The sequence below is a fragment of the Camarhynchus parvulus genome, chromosome 19 (assembly GCF_901933205.1).
Source record: "Camarhynchus parvulus chromosome 19, STF_HiC, whole genome shotgun sequence".
Lineage (NCBI taxonomy): Eukaryota > Metazoa > Chordata > Aves > Passeriformes > Thraupidae > Camarhynchus > Camarhynchus parvulus.
Genome location: NC_044589.1, coordinates 7,590,574 through 7,605,369, shown reverse-complemented (window position 1 = coordinate 7,605,369; position 14,796 = coordinate 7,590,574). Strand labels below are relative to the sequence as shown.

General features: G+C 42.1%; 1 protein-coding gene across 2 annotated transcripts in view; it reads right to left on the bottom strand.

Annotated features, from left to right (window-relative positions):
* The window catches only part of SPECC1 (sperm antigen with calponin homology and coiled-coil domains 1), a 52,580-nt gene that overhangs the window by 17,428 nt on the left and 20,356 nt on the right, over positions 1-14,796 (bottom strand). Inside the window, exons 3-9 of one of the 2 annotated variants that reach the window (XM_030962478.1) lie at positions 13,276-13,483; positions 12,570-12,643; positions 12,047-12,225; positions 4,457-4,602; positions 4,170-4,270; positions 3,302-3,383; positions 881-1,031 (exon numbers count right to left, since the gene is read on the bottom strand). In XM_030962478.1, the coding sequence (XP_030818338.1) occupies positions 881-1,031; positions 3,302-3,383; positions 4,170-4,270; positions 4,457-4,602; positions 12,047-12,225; positions 12,570-12,643; positions 13,276-13,483 (941 nt within the window). Of the gene's footprint in view, positions 1-880; positions 1,032-3,301; positions 3,384-4,169; positions 4,271-4,456; positions 4,603-6,464; positions 8,612-12,046; positions 12,226-12,569; positions 12,644-13,275; positions 13,484-14,796 lie in introns of those variants that run through there. The other variant, XM_030962479.1, reaches the window with a different exon arrangement.

Below are 14,796 nucleotides of genomic sequence, written 5' to 3'. Positions count from 1 at the left end.
ATCTCTTTAATTTTTAATTTTTTAATCCGTTTAATATCTGTATGACACGGCAGAATGGCAGCACAGAACATGAACACAAACCACACTGAATTAGGTTTTGGAGCTTGCAATCAGCATTTTCCTTTACACAAGGAGGTGTCACTGCACATGAAGAGCTGAAAAAACAGATCCTGTGGATATCCAGTGGTATGTCTTAACCAAACATTTCTGCTATTATTGTCATCAGCTTTGCTTATACAATTTTCAAGTAATCTCTTTATTTTATATATTGAAAACTAGCATTTAGATGTAAAATTGAAAGAAACTGCCTAAAGAATCTGTAACAGTAAATTCACACCCAGCTGAGGTGCTGCAAAACAAGTTCTTGAATAAAATGAAAAGTGTGAAAGCTGAGAACATTTAAAGGCCAACAATCAAAACACCCACATTGTCTCCACTCTACAGCTTCTACTGGTGGAAATAACAGTGGAGATCAGAGGAAAATGTACGTTTTTTTCTCAAGAGAGAAGAAAATTATGCATCCAATTTCCTTCAGCCCTCAGAGCCTCTGGTTTTTAGCTCACCACAACATGGAAAATGACAGTAAGATAAAGAGGGCTGACCACATGTATCATGATGGAATTCTTGTGCACAACTCAGTGGCTCGTGAAAGCTTGTTATCCTCATTTCCCTTTTTAAAGATCATTACAATCTGAATTTTCATATCTGGATCTAACAGAGCCTGGTAATTCCCAAAGACTGGCCAGCAGAGTCTGCTCTGGAGACAAGAGATCCTCCAGATTAAAACATCCAGATGAAATCCTCCAGATTAAAACATTTATCTTGGTTCCAGGTAATGCTGTTGGACTGCCCTGTTTTTCCCAGAAAATTGAGCTGATACCTGAGTTTGCTTTGGGGTTTCAAGCAGCTGGGGGTGGAGGAAAGCATCCTGCTGCTGAAGGCCATGGGGGGTTTGCTCAGGGATTCCAGGGAGGGGCTTTTGCGGAGGTAATGGTCTGGTTTCAGCTCTTCATTCCTCCCCTTCAGAAGGTCTGTGGGAATTCAATAAAAGCTGTCAGTTTGCAGCCTGAAGAATTTGATTAATCACTGTCCTGCCACCCCAGCACACAATATGTAGTCTGTTGTTTTGATTCTAAACAAATGTACTCATTTGTTCATTAAACACACATGGGGCTAGGAAACCTTGAGCAGATTAGAGGTGACCACAACAAGGAATGGCTTTGATGATTTCAACAGTACAGGCTGCCTGGTTTCCTGTGATTGATACTCCTGCTGGGGGGTAGGGGCCTCAGGTGAATGAAGGGAAATACCAACATCTACAGTCTCCAAGGTTCAAAAGCTGAGCAGAGATATCTTCACCAGATGACTGAGCAGCCCTAGTACAAGGATTTCTTTTCTGCCATTAGCAAACTTATAGCAGGAAAGCCTCTTGTCTCCTGAACACAGCCCAGGGAAAGGCACTTCTTACTCCTCATGATGTCTGACATCCACTCTGACATAACTTGGAGAAGGCTCAATATATTCACAGCAGATGCATCTGTATTTTTCTTACACATATTATGTAATTTATATAATGTATTTGTTATATATATTGTTATATAGTCAAAAGAAAATCATTGCATATCAATATATATTAAATAATAATAAATAATAAAAAGCGATGTAACAAGCCAGGACTGCACATCATGTTATCAGAAATTACTGAATGTGGAACACAACTTTTCCATCTCTTTTTCAGTTCCATCCCTATGATAATCACTAATTAATGCCAATCACTGAGGCGTGAATTCCTTCTTATCTCAGCTTCAGCTCCCTTTAATTTATTTCTGGGTACTTGAAAGTCCAGATGCAGCCAGGAAACCTCTGATTCTCAAAGATCACAGCCAAAGACCAGCTCTGGGTGAAGTAATCCATGCTCCTCTCCAACTATGCAACATTTGGGTCACATTAGGGACATCACAGAACCCTGCTGTGACACTGGTCAGATGGAATCAGCCAGAAGATTTTTATTATGGAGACTACTTCACTCTGAATTTCCTTGGGGATAATTTTTGATTCAGTGTTGTTTGCCTAGGGCTTGGATCAACTGACTTCTAGGATTATTTAGATTGGAACCAGAGCTGTTACAACTTTACAGTGAGTAAGCCTTTGCTCTGGATTATTGGAACTAAATTAAATCCAGGTACAAAGAGAAGCTGTAAATATAGGAACTTGTTAGATAAGCAGCCATAAATTTTTACCATACAATGGCTTATAAAATATCTGTTGATTTTAACAGAACTGTATATGGGTAATAAGAGAAATTATCCATGGCCCAGAGTGGGATATTTATTGTTAAGGACTGGCATCATATTACATAGCTGATAGATTATTTCACTCTACAGTAAACTGGTAGAGATTAAAAAGATCTTATGTTATGTTTGGGATCTACACACTCATGCAAGACTTCCTGGAAACCAACTGATACAAGCAAATAAACCCTGTCCATTTCCCTAGACAGAAGCAGACACTTCTGCTTGCTTAACCAGGTTCTAATTTCTCTCCTGTATTAGCAAACTATTGCAGAAAATCCGGTCTAGCCATCAAGAAGTTGTGACTGATTGTCGGGGCTTTTTTTGTCCCTTCCTGCAGTTTCACTACAGGAATATAACATTTCATCTTAAAAATTCAAGAATCTGTTGTTACTAACTTTGACTACAATGCAACAACTACATTCAGGACCAGATAATCAAAATAAAGGGCCTAGAGAAAGTGGGAAACAAACACTGGTAGGAAAGAATATTAAATGACAAGAGAACAAAAGCAAAGTGTGAAATGAAAACAAACTCATCTCTTGAGAACTCTCAGAACAAACTATTTCCAGCCCAAATATGACTGCTCCTAAAACAGTCACATCAGTATCTGAAATGTTTGATGTATTTCAAATGAAGCTCAATTTAAAAACAAATAAACCCTCAGAAGACAGTGCTTTGGGCTAATTCCAGAGACATACATGTTGAACAAAATCCAACCCTCTCCAGTTCCACAGTGTGGATTAGAGAGGTGCCATGGATCCTTCAGAACAAAGAAGGGGAGTTTGTGTTGGCAAACAACAGTAAATCAGCTATTTTTTAGTTATGATCAAGATGGGAATAGAAGCACAACAAAATTAATAAGCTCTGTAAAACAAAGATATTGGAGGCACTTTCCAGGTTTCCTTTGACCATGTAAGAAGAGGAAAAATGGCTCAGGCTGAGACCAAGAGTTAATAACAAATTTAGTTAAGAGAAAAGGCAGTGTCTGTACATTGATCACAACTTACCTGCCAGAGGGAGGTCTGACAGGTCTGCATGTCTGGCAATGCCCTTGCTGGCTGGCTTGGCATTGTTATACACAGAATGTCTCTGTCAAACAAAGGTGCAAAAGGTAACTGAAGAAGTATTGCCCATCATGCTTACATAGGTGAGCAAAAAGAAGTTTCTGCTATCTCAAGAGCACAAAGCATGTAGAGAGATACAGAAACCTTTCAGCAGGGTATCAGCTGCACCTAGAGGTGGGTAAATAACTGTGAAAAATAAAAGGACAAAGTGACAATATTTTATCTGGTAATACATTGGCTCCTGAACTACTTGACACTTCTATTTGTATGATTTTTCTCTTGGCAAACACAATTTAGAGTCACAAACCAAAAGTAAGGATGCCTGTTCCCAACTCTGACTCTGCTCCCAACACCCTGAGTCATATCTCAGGAGGATTCTTGTCTCTGCAGCTCCAGCAGCAGTTTTCAATGAATATCCCACCATCATCAGGCATTAATACAAGTTACCAGACCTCACTGGATAACTGGGAGCACACATTTTGGAAACTTCAATCCCTTGTGTCCCAATTCACGTGCCAGCTCCCTAGTTCAGTGTGATGTTTCTTCTACGTCACTCTCAAAAACTGAAATCTCTTTTCTGGTCCATGGTGATAAAAGCTCAAAACCGTATTCCAGAGTTCACATCCGTCCACCAAGACCTCTAAGCTGAAGTCCAGACAAACTCACTTTGATCCTTTTTGTTAGGACCACAGCATTTGATGTTCCACAGCAAACAAACAGATGAGTTTCCCCTTCCCCCTGTCAGCAGATGCTGAAGCCAGCACCGTGTCCACCTCTTTTGAATCTACAGGGACAGAAGAGCTCCTTGTACCTGCATTGGGGAAACTGCAGCTGCTGGGGCTGTCCTCACTGGAATTCCACTGAGAGGGCTCCTGGGTACTTTGTGAACTGGGATATTTTGTCCACTGCTACCTGCAAGGAAAAACCATGGAAACATCTGGATTTCAAACCCAACTACCTCTTTTCATATCAGGGAACCACTGTGTAGTGACATTCCATCTTTATGCACCAAGCACTGACAGAAAACACCCATCCAGAAGCAGAAGATCCTGCTCGCTGCTAGAAATTGTTTTACTGCAAAGTACAATGTCCAAATACCTGAGCATCCCAAGTCAAAGGACTTTATCAGTGACTTCACAGTGGCTGCAGATTCTGGAGGCGTGGGAGATGCTCTGCTGAGGCAGACCCCCTGCCAGCGGCTGGCTGTGTCTGACTCCAGAGAATCCACCTCTTCAGCTGCCAGCCTGCAAGGCACAAACCGAGCAAAGTCAGGGCCAGCAGGAAGTGCAAGCACAGATTAAAGGTCTTCATTGACAGTGAGGTAAATCCAACAACGAGCAGGTTTTACTGCATTGCCCAGAACATGGACCGCTCTTAGAATATTCAGGTACTTTTTTTGCAGTGCCTGGCAAACACTAAATCACTGAGTCTAACAAACTTTTCCTGCACTGTTAACCATTTCATCCCCATTCCCAAGCCTCACACAGGAAGGAGGATTTTCATAGGAAAAACAAAGCAGTTTGATGAGACTTTTGAGCAATTATCAATAATTACTTGAAGATGGGCTTTCAATAGAGCATAGGTGCCAAGGGGCTGCTGTGGCTCTCAGTTTATAATGAGGAAAGTAATCAAAAGACAAATGTACTTCAGAGTAAAAACTCAACACTTAAAACCTATCAACAGAGACATCTGCTAAATAAATGAATCCTCAATCACAATTCATAAGCACTTATAAAGGGAATAAACTCGTAAGTGCTTCATCCTAGCAGACACAGGAAGGCCAAAATCCAATGTCTAGAATGAAGACAGACAAAGCAAATAGAAAATGTTTTATATTTTAACAGGAAGGATAAAGAAGTTACTCCTTTGAAAAGAAATTCTGAAGTCAAGATCAGGTGCTGGACTTACAGGAGTTCATACAGGAAGGCCCAGAGCTGTGTTAAACATCCAATATAATCACACAATGAAAATTGCTTCTAGTCAAGTATTTTACATGATATTGCTTAGTGACTTACCTGTATTTCTCAGGTAGAATTGGAGTGCAATTATCTAGCTTTAGTTAAGGAAAGCTGCAAGCAAATAAAGTCTAGTCATGTAAAAAGAGATTATTTGTACCTCTCCTACCTGCTCAGAACCTGCACATGAGCTGCTGAGCAGCAGGTCCTGAGCTATCACCACTCCTCCCTGTATTTACAGCGTTTGATACACACCAGGAGCTACATGAACACAAAACCAGAAATTATTTCACAAGGTGCCTGGAGGACTCCATCCAGAAAGTGCCTATGGGGCTGAACAACTGTGAGCCAAACATAGAAGTCAGAGCCTTTCCCTTTAGCCATCAGAAAATGAAAAAGGCTAAAGGGTGTCAGTGAATAAGAGAATAAGAGTGACTCAAGTTTCTATTTCTGGCAGGGCTTAAGGAAGTGCTGTCTTTAAGCAGACTTTGCTATTTCTTTAATTCATTGAAGCTCCTTGTGTGCCAGGGGAGCCTGCAGAGGCAGATGGCTGGAGAAAAAGCCATTTCAGTTCCATTCTCCTTTAATCCAATCAGGAGGAAAGGCAGATTGGATAAGATTCACTGAGCTCTGAGGGAGCCAGTGTTTTGCTAGCCTTAAGTTCCAGCCTTGACTTCTTGTTCTGTGGTTCATAAAGCATGAACAACAAATCAGCACGTGACAGCATCTGCACCTGAGTTACACAAACCACAAAAGCTAAAAGAGCCCTGTGAAGTATAGAGGAAGGACAAATTTCTGCCTCAAGACCCCAAACCACCCAGTGCAATCTATCACACTTTCAGTCTGGCCTTTGACTGCAGAAGGATGCAAACATATTATACAGAGTAACTAGACCAGCCCCTGTGCCACAGGAGAGTCAATTGAGAACTCAGGTGCCATTATTCTGTCATTATGAAGATTCAAGTGCTGCAGTTGCAACCAGTTTCCTTTTTTTTAAAGATACTTCCTGTATTCTTTCATCTGTATATTTGTAATAGGCAGCCTGAAACAACCTCCTTGATTAAACACAATCACAACAGAAAACCAAGGCCTCCCCTGCTGCAAACTTTGGCATAAAAGGTAACAACAACAGTCCTGAGAGCCACTTGCTTCAACTAAAACAACACATGCCAGCCAACAAGCGATGGAGAGATGAAACTGGTGAACACTTAACCTTAAAAAGAAAAATCTGTATGATAGGGGGATGCACATGTGTGTACAGAGATGAGCTTCTTAAGAGGAAAGCAGAACAGCAAGAGCTTAACTTGCAGTGGCTAATTCAGGAGGACAGTAGAGAGCACAAACTAGAAAGATTAATGATAAGCCATAACTTCAAACCCAAAATGACTCCAACCTCATGCACAGAATTTCTTCAGCTTAGCACATCTTAGGCCATCCAAGAGACTACACAAGTTCTGCTACAAAAAAGAGGGATTTGAACAAAATGTCACCAAGTGCAGTATGCTTTCCTGGAAACAAGAATGAATGATTCACACAGATAAATGCTGCACGTGCAGCTGGCTGAAGTGGAGCAGCTCCAGGAGGAAGCAGAGCACTGGAGCCACAAAGGAATTAAAATGTGCAGTTCCTTTCACAAAACTGCTGCTGAGTTTCATTCATTCACTGGTGAGAGAAATAGATGCAGAGAGCTTTTCTCTAACAGCAAGAGTGAGTCTCCTTGTTTTCTAGGTTTGAAACATGCGGACAACTGACTGACAACAAGGTGCAAGTCTTTCAGGGCTTAATGTACAGATTTTTGGCAAACTCAGCCTTCTCATGTTTGTAAAATTCCTACACTGCTCTGATGACTGTTACAGGAGGCCTAAGACCACAGGACCATATTTTCAGAAATGATGATTCCCCAGTCTCATCTTTGACACAGTTCCTGTCATTGTGACTCCTCCTGAACTCCAAGGCACACAAAGAGACACACAGCTACTGCTGCACAGAATAGAAGAGAGGCCAAAGGCAGGCAGCAGACAATTCCAAACACTTAAACATTTATTTGGCACTTCAATATATATTTCTTAAACATAAAAACCAACATTCAACAGCTGCCAGCACAGCAGAGAAAGGCAACACAAGTGTGCATATAGGCAAACACTCCAGTAGCACGGCACAAAGGTGGGGCCATGCCAAAGCCAGGACATCCTGTGGAATTCTCCACTAGCTCAGCCTGCTCCCACACCAGGCCCTTGCTAGGTCTTCATATCCAGAAGAAAAGGACAGAAATCCCACAGCCAAAACAGAGAATTCCAGTCCTGGAACAAAGAGTGAGAATCTCCTGGTAGAGATGGTGATCTCCGAGTTTTTCCTCAGCATCCATGGAAAGCTCTCTCCAGGTGTCTCCGGCTGCAGAGCTGAACTTCAAGTTCTCCCTGATCATCAAATACTTCACCTGAGTTAAAGGCATGAGAACAACTCCTTTCTGAGAGGGTGTTTACAAGGGGCTTGAAACGTTAGTTTCTTTTCCTTCTGCTCTCTCCATCTGCAGTTCTTGCAGGAGGACAAACCTCGCAGGGAACTGTCCCCGGGAAGGTCACAGCACGGACACGCTCGTGGTTGTCCCTTCCCAGCAGCACCGGATCGGCCGTGCCACCCAGTGGCGAGTGCCTCGTCAATGCAGGGGTGGAAATCAAACCAGCAGAGCAGCTGAGAATGACTAAATCCGTGTTTGCTGCTGGATTTCAGTGACCTATCCCCAAGTCTGTGTGTCTGTATAAATCATCTGCTCTCTTACATGTATTTAGACACACAGAAATAGATCATAGAATAGAATAGAATATTACACGGAGGATTCATGTATATGCCATTAAATTTTACAAATCAGACATACACACTCAGTGTAATTTTTGCTTAAGGTTCAAATGGCATGTTTGAATGCCTGTTTTGAGGAAAATAGCCCCATCCTTCCAAAAAAAAGCTCTCAGTTATTTCAGATCCCCAAATCTCTGTGATTACTTCTTATGGCTTAGCTGGCTTTAGAGTAATTCAGAACTTCTTCTGCCTCCTGGTGTCCTCTGAAGAGAGAAGCCTTCTGAAACAAAGAGAGAGGCTCTTGCCCATGGGGAAGAGGTGGACCTGAGCATTCACACTTTGCAATACACTTGAATGATGCAGGGTAATAAAAAAAACAGAGGTGCTTTCTTGTATTGAAACTTCCCTTTTTCAGCTGGGAGTTGAAGGCAAGTCCTGCAGTGTCTCACAGGGCTGGCTGTGCCTCCTTTCAGGGCTGTGTTAGCTGGCAGAGATCAGGCACCTGTGGAGACACACAGCAGTTGGGGAGGTTATGGAAAGGCACACCATGCCCACCCTGAGGTACAGCTCTCTATTTTACATCATCCCATCATCTCTAAATTAGGGGGAGCCAGGGAAACACCAGTGGGGTGGCTGGGACAGATAAAGGAGCACCTTAACACTCCACTAATTTGGCTTTGAGATGTGGTGAGCAACAACAGCACAAACACAGAATAAATCTGTGTTGCTCAGATAGGAGGAAATTAATTATTTACAGCCAGGGAATCAATGTAGGGCAGGTATGGTGGTGTTCCTGGCTTTCCTCTCCTCTGCTCATTTCAGACTTTTCATTCAAAAGGGGTACAGGGACCCAGCCAGGCAGCTGAGCTGCTCTACCTCAGCCAGAGTTGCACTAGAGGGGATGGAATAACCTCATCCAATGTAAAAAACCCCCACCAGGAACTCCCTAACAAACCCAAACCCCCACACCAAACAACTCTGAGGAGCAAACAAACACTGCTTTGAGAGCCCTGCTCTGCCATCCTCCTTTGCTTGCTGTGAGAGCAGAGTGAATCCTCAAAGCTCTGTGAGACAGAACAGCTGCAAACACAGGCACAAATGAGCAGCACATCAGCACATACAGACTGACAGCAGGGTTTAATACACAGACTACAAGCTCATTTCCAGGAGAAATGCATGTGACACTGCCATGCTGTGGCATTGGAGACTTTAGGAGGAAAAACAGAAGCAAATTAGTGGGATGCATCACAATCTTCAGTTTAGGCTTCCATTTGAAGGTCCGGTTAATTTTTTTTATTATTCTATGAAGTTGCTCATTTAATTACAGATTTAATTAAATCTGGCCCAACTGTCTTCCCTCCATGTTCTTATATCAAGGCATAAAATGCTTTAGTGCCAAAACAATTTTGACAATTTGAAGCCAAAGAGTCAAAGCAAAACCTTGAAAGTTTTACTCAGGATCTTATCCTGCCTGGTCTTGAAAACCTCCAAGGATGGAGAATATTAAACTTCCATTTCCACTACCTGATAGGAGACAGCTACACAACAATGGATTGTAAGCTTCTGCATTTTACTGCAGAGAAATAACATTAATAAGGATGTAAAATATCATAGAAGACTGCCTGAAGCACGGGTTAATCAATTTGTAGTTTCACCAGTACTAACTTGGGACAAGTTAACTCCTTTTTCCCTTATTCCATTTGGTTGATGCTTGTCCAACCTCCCCCCCAACATTCTCAGTCATAGAATTAGACATTTATTCTGTGTTAAAGATGCCCTTGGGAGGCTCTTACCTTCATTCAGTTGAACTCTGATGACCTCATCAGGATTTTTTCTGCAAGTTCTTGGGCTGTTCCTAAACCAAAAATGACTTTTTGTCTGATTAGAAGAACGTAACGGTGAAATCAAACTTGGAGGCAGGAACTCAGGCAGCCACAGGCAAACATTAAAATGGCAGGATGTCGTAGGAGATAAATTGGCTTCAAGATGAATTTATGAGGTGGAGTCTAATGACCCTCAAGAGATGGCTGAGATTTTGCCAAAAACCTTTGAGTAGCAAGCTCTTTGGAAGGTACATTTTCCAATAAGAGCTTAAAAATCAGACAAGAAACTTTCACTAGGGACTGTCAGACATTCAGCTGAGCGTGCAGCTGCTCAGCATTAGCAAACATGAGGAATACTTTATAGGCTCTGTTAAAGTATCAAGCTACAAACTGCTTCCACCAGTGCTGAGCACACATCAAAATCACCACAGGCACCAGAATCCACTGCTGATTCTGAGCAGTGGCATTTGTGAAAGCTGACAAAGTGATGATGAGAATACCCCAGAACTTCCCGGGTGAAAGAAGCCAAGGTGCTGGGGGAGACAGAAACCTCAGGAATGGAAAAATATCTGGAAGTGTAGAACTGGCTCTCAGCAGGAGCTTTGGCAACTTCAGGAATTTGTTTCATAGGTCAGTAGAGCTTTAAAGTTGCAGTGTTTAGCTGCTGATCACTGGTTTGTTTAGACAGGGACTTCCACAGGCTTCATTATGTTCCCCATACCGCTCAGTACAGACATCTTGCACACTCTGAGAGTCAAATTAATTATCCTGACAGATGCAAAATTTGGTTTTGTTACCTGCCTTTGAAAGAGAACCAATATTGCCCACTGCAGACAGCACATCTGGCTCCATGACCAAGGCAATACTCAAAGCAAGATACACAGAGTCACCATGACACAGAGACAGACACATCCATGTGTGTGTGACACAGAGGGAGACACAAAAGCCAAAACTGACTTCATTACATACATGTCTGAACACTTCCTCCTGGAACTACAGCTGTACAGATTCTGGGGTTCCAATTTTAAAAGGAGTATTTGCAGCTCAGGCTTCTTATACCAAAGAGCTGATCATGTTCCTAATAGATGGAAGATAAATATTCCAGTTTGCAAATTAGCAGGTCATCTTCTACTCATTTGAGTACTATCAAATAGATCTTAAAAGCCAAAATAATACAGAGGGCAAGCTATGAGAATATGATTCCCCATCCTCATATAGGAACCCTGCTTTCAACAAGAGAAATTTCATTAAGAACAAATTAGAAATGGAAACACAGCCCAGAACTTTAAGTACTGTCTGGTAATCATTTTGTCTGAGTACATGGTCTGTAACAGCTTTTCTTTGCATCCACTTGGGACTCTGCTAATGAAACTGGAGCCTAAAAACATTCCTTTATTTTCTGAAAAGAAGTTTTTCTGTTTGTTCAATCCAGGCATTCTGATCCCTACACCTCCACAAAAAAAGCTCTCCCATGTTTTTAGTCCCATCTACTGTACAGCTGCTGTGGAAACTCCTGAATGGAAAACAGTGAGCAAGTAAGTGCAATGTAGAGCTGGACTGTTACTTCACCTGAAAGAAATGACAGGATTCTCCCTGTTCCTGTGGCTGTTCTGCCAATGGCTGTGAATTTACCAGGAGAGAGATTAAAAGGCAAAATCTGAAGGAGTAAAATTAATTTACACATATTTCTGATGAACAGATGACTGCTTGTGTTACTTTGCCTTTCTCCATTGACTTCCCTTAGAGGTTCAGAAGTTCTCTTCTGGAGTACCTGTACCAAATCAATCCTTCCACAGATGGTTTAATACAGCTGCACAGAGTTATAAAGGCATAACCATATTGAGAGCAAAGCTATCAGAGGATATTGGCAATTGTTACTACTTAATATTTGCTTATTAAAACCTTCATGGTTTAGTTGACAGAACTAGACTGCCAAAAAGAAAAAGAACAGAAACATCTTAGAATAAGAGAGACAACAAAATCTGCCAGAAGAGTTACAAACAGACGAGATGCACATCCAAGCTAGCAAATAGTTACTGACAAAGCACTGTTTGCATGCGTGTTAGCAGGCACACAGAGCAAGTCCTGGCCTTGGTAAATGATAAACTACCAACCTGCTGCTGCCCTTCACTTCATCCAGCTCCTTCTGCAGTCTGGCACTCTTCTCCTCCTCCTCCTGCAGCTTCCTCTTCACCACACGGAGCTCCTGCTGAGCTTCACACTTAATGTCATTGGCTACAACCACTGCAGTCTGCAGGTCAGCCTGGAAACGCCTCCACTCCTCTGTGTCCTCCTGCAAAGAGCAATGAGAACCCCAAAATGCTGTGAAAATGCACCCACTCGAGCTGAGCACTGAGTTATTGATCTCTATTGCAGTGATCACAAGCAATCAGGATTTTCTCCCCAGTTTTAAGGTGGTGCTGGGTCAAACTGAACACTTGCCTCTTCATACTGCCAAAAATATGGCCAAAGAAACTCATGCTAAGCTTTCTACTCCAATATTGCCAAGAAGTCCACAGTGAAGAGAATGAAGACTTAAAGGGTGCAGAAAGAATTTCTGCTCCTGTTCCAGAAAAACACAATGCCAGTATTGCAATAAAAGCTCAGCTTAGCTTTGTCTTGGAGCTTAAACCTTACCTTCATCTGCTTAGTCAGAGCTTTCAGCTGCCTCTCTGTATCTTGTTTTTGTTCTTCCAGTTTCATTGCTTTACCTAGGAATGATAAAAAATGTGGAAAGTTCATTAAACACATAAGGGTAACAGTGAAAGTGAGAATGGGAGGGCAGAGCAGCTGATTTGGTTTTGCTTCTGGTAATGCCACTAAAATAGACTAAAGTGAATGAAGACACTGTCAACGATCAGGAATGAAACCAACAGTAGATCTGGTACTCAAACATCTCTAAAATATATCATTATTTTCAGGTATTAAACCAGACTGAAATTTAAACAATGCCACATGGATTCACTTGCTCAGCACACAGATCCCAGGGGATCACTGATGTGAGGAACAACCACTGGTTCCACCAGGTGGCAGCTCCCCATCCTCAGCAACCTCGACTTTACTGCTCTTCCCAGTGCTCTGCCCTAAAAACTCTTTAATAGAAATCCAGTAATTCCAATTTCTGGAACGCGTAATACTTCCTTCACTGAAGAATGAGGCTTGGAGACTGTCTCTAAGGTCCCATCTACAGCACTCTCTGTTAAAATAGTACTTTTATGCATGAATAGAAGGGAATATCCAAAACTGGAATATTTGTAAAGGTCAGACCTCCTCCTCCGTGTTGCAGCCGTAACTGAGCCCCCCAAATAAGCTCATTTCAATCCTTTTTTCCAGCTCCACCTACTTTCCAGGTCACTGATGAGCTGGTTATTGTGGAGTTTTATAGCACGATGTTGTTCCACCTGGTCTTCCAACTCAAAAATGGTCTCCTTCAGGTTTTTGATATCTGCTTCATTCTCTGATGTCTTCTCCTGCAGCTTCTGGCTGGTCCTGCTCAGTTGCTCAGCCTGTCGGTCACACACCTCCTTCAGCTGACCATACTCATTCTCAGCCTGGGAGGGAAGAAAAAAGCTGCAAGTTTGTCCCTATTTCTTAAGAGATCTCACTCATTAGAGACTTTACTTGTGGATTTAAGCATTGTGTATACCCAGTTTTCAATGAAAATGAAAGTCTCAGGAAGCAGAGATGAATGTCAGTTTTCTTTCCTGGCAATAAAGATAATACAAGATGCTGCAAAGGAAATGACATTTTCTATATGATGACCACAATTCCAAACCAATCTCTGCAGTTAATGAAGGGAGAAGAATTATATTCCCGGAAATCTCCACTTCTATTTCTGCAGAACATTATGAAAGTGATATCACTACCTTAGGGCCAGGCTGATGATCAGTTCATCCACATTCACAATTTGCTGCTTTTACCATGTGCATTTTCAATGGGCTGTGAAAACACACACAGCAGAGGCAGCTACTGCAGATAAGTGTATTTCTGAATATGGGACATCTGGAATTACTGAAGGGGGAATCTGCTGCACTTCAGTTTGTTGGCTCAGCCCGCTGATCAATGCTTCCAGGTTTGGGGGGAGCTCTCTGACTAGGAACAAGTTATGGAAAAGGTGCAGGCTGCCAATTCAGTGAGCAGCACTGGCACAGCCTCACTGCAGGGCAGCCTTACAGAAGCCTGTGGTCTTGCCTGGGTGTCACAAATAGCCAATGATTCAAAACAGCTTAATTCGAGGGAAGGGAAGAGTAAAAAGAGGGAAATCTGTGGTTTCCAAACCAAGCAATAAAAAGTTTGGTACAGAGTCTGAGCACTCAGCAGTTTTTCATTTATTCTCCATGACCTGCAGCTCCAGAAAGCACTTGGGAAAAGTGGAGGAGAGCTTCCTCTACTAACTCCACTTGCTGTGGTCGGTCACCTACTTTAGCTGAAAGGACATCTGGATTTTCTAAATCACTCAAACCATGGAGGTGCTTTTTGGCAACGCTCTCTTCCTCTGCAGCCAATTTTATCATTCTTCTCATGCTCCCTTCCCCATACAGGAAAACCTGCACACTTTCACTCCTTCTGCAGCACTGGGACATAATCACTGCTTGTGCTTTATTAACACTTGCTGAATGATGGCTCACACTGCAGCTCCTCTGAACAGCCAGGATCACACAGAAAACAGGGACACTAACTTGCTTAACCTTGTTTGAAGCAAAGCTATGAACTCACTAATGAGGTAAATTGTTCTAAAAATATTTTAAATGTTACTTTACCTATCCTAAAACAGAGCATTTCTTTTTCTCTGTAAAAATATTTGTTTTATGAAAATTATCTCATCTGGAGCTTGACTGTGCTGTGACTTGTTGCTGCCCCTATC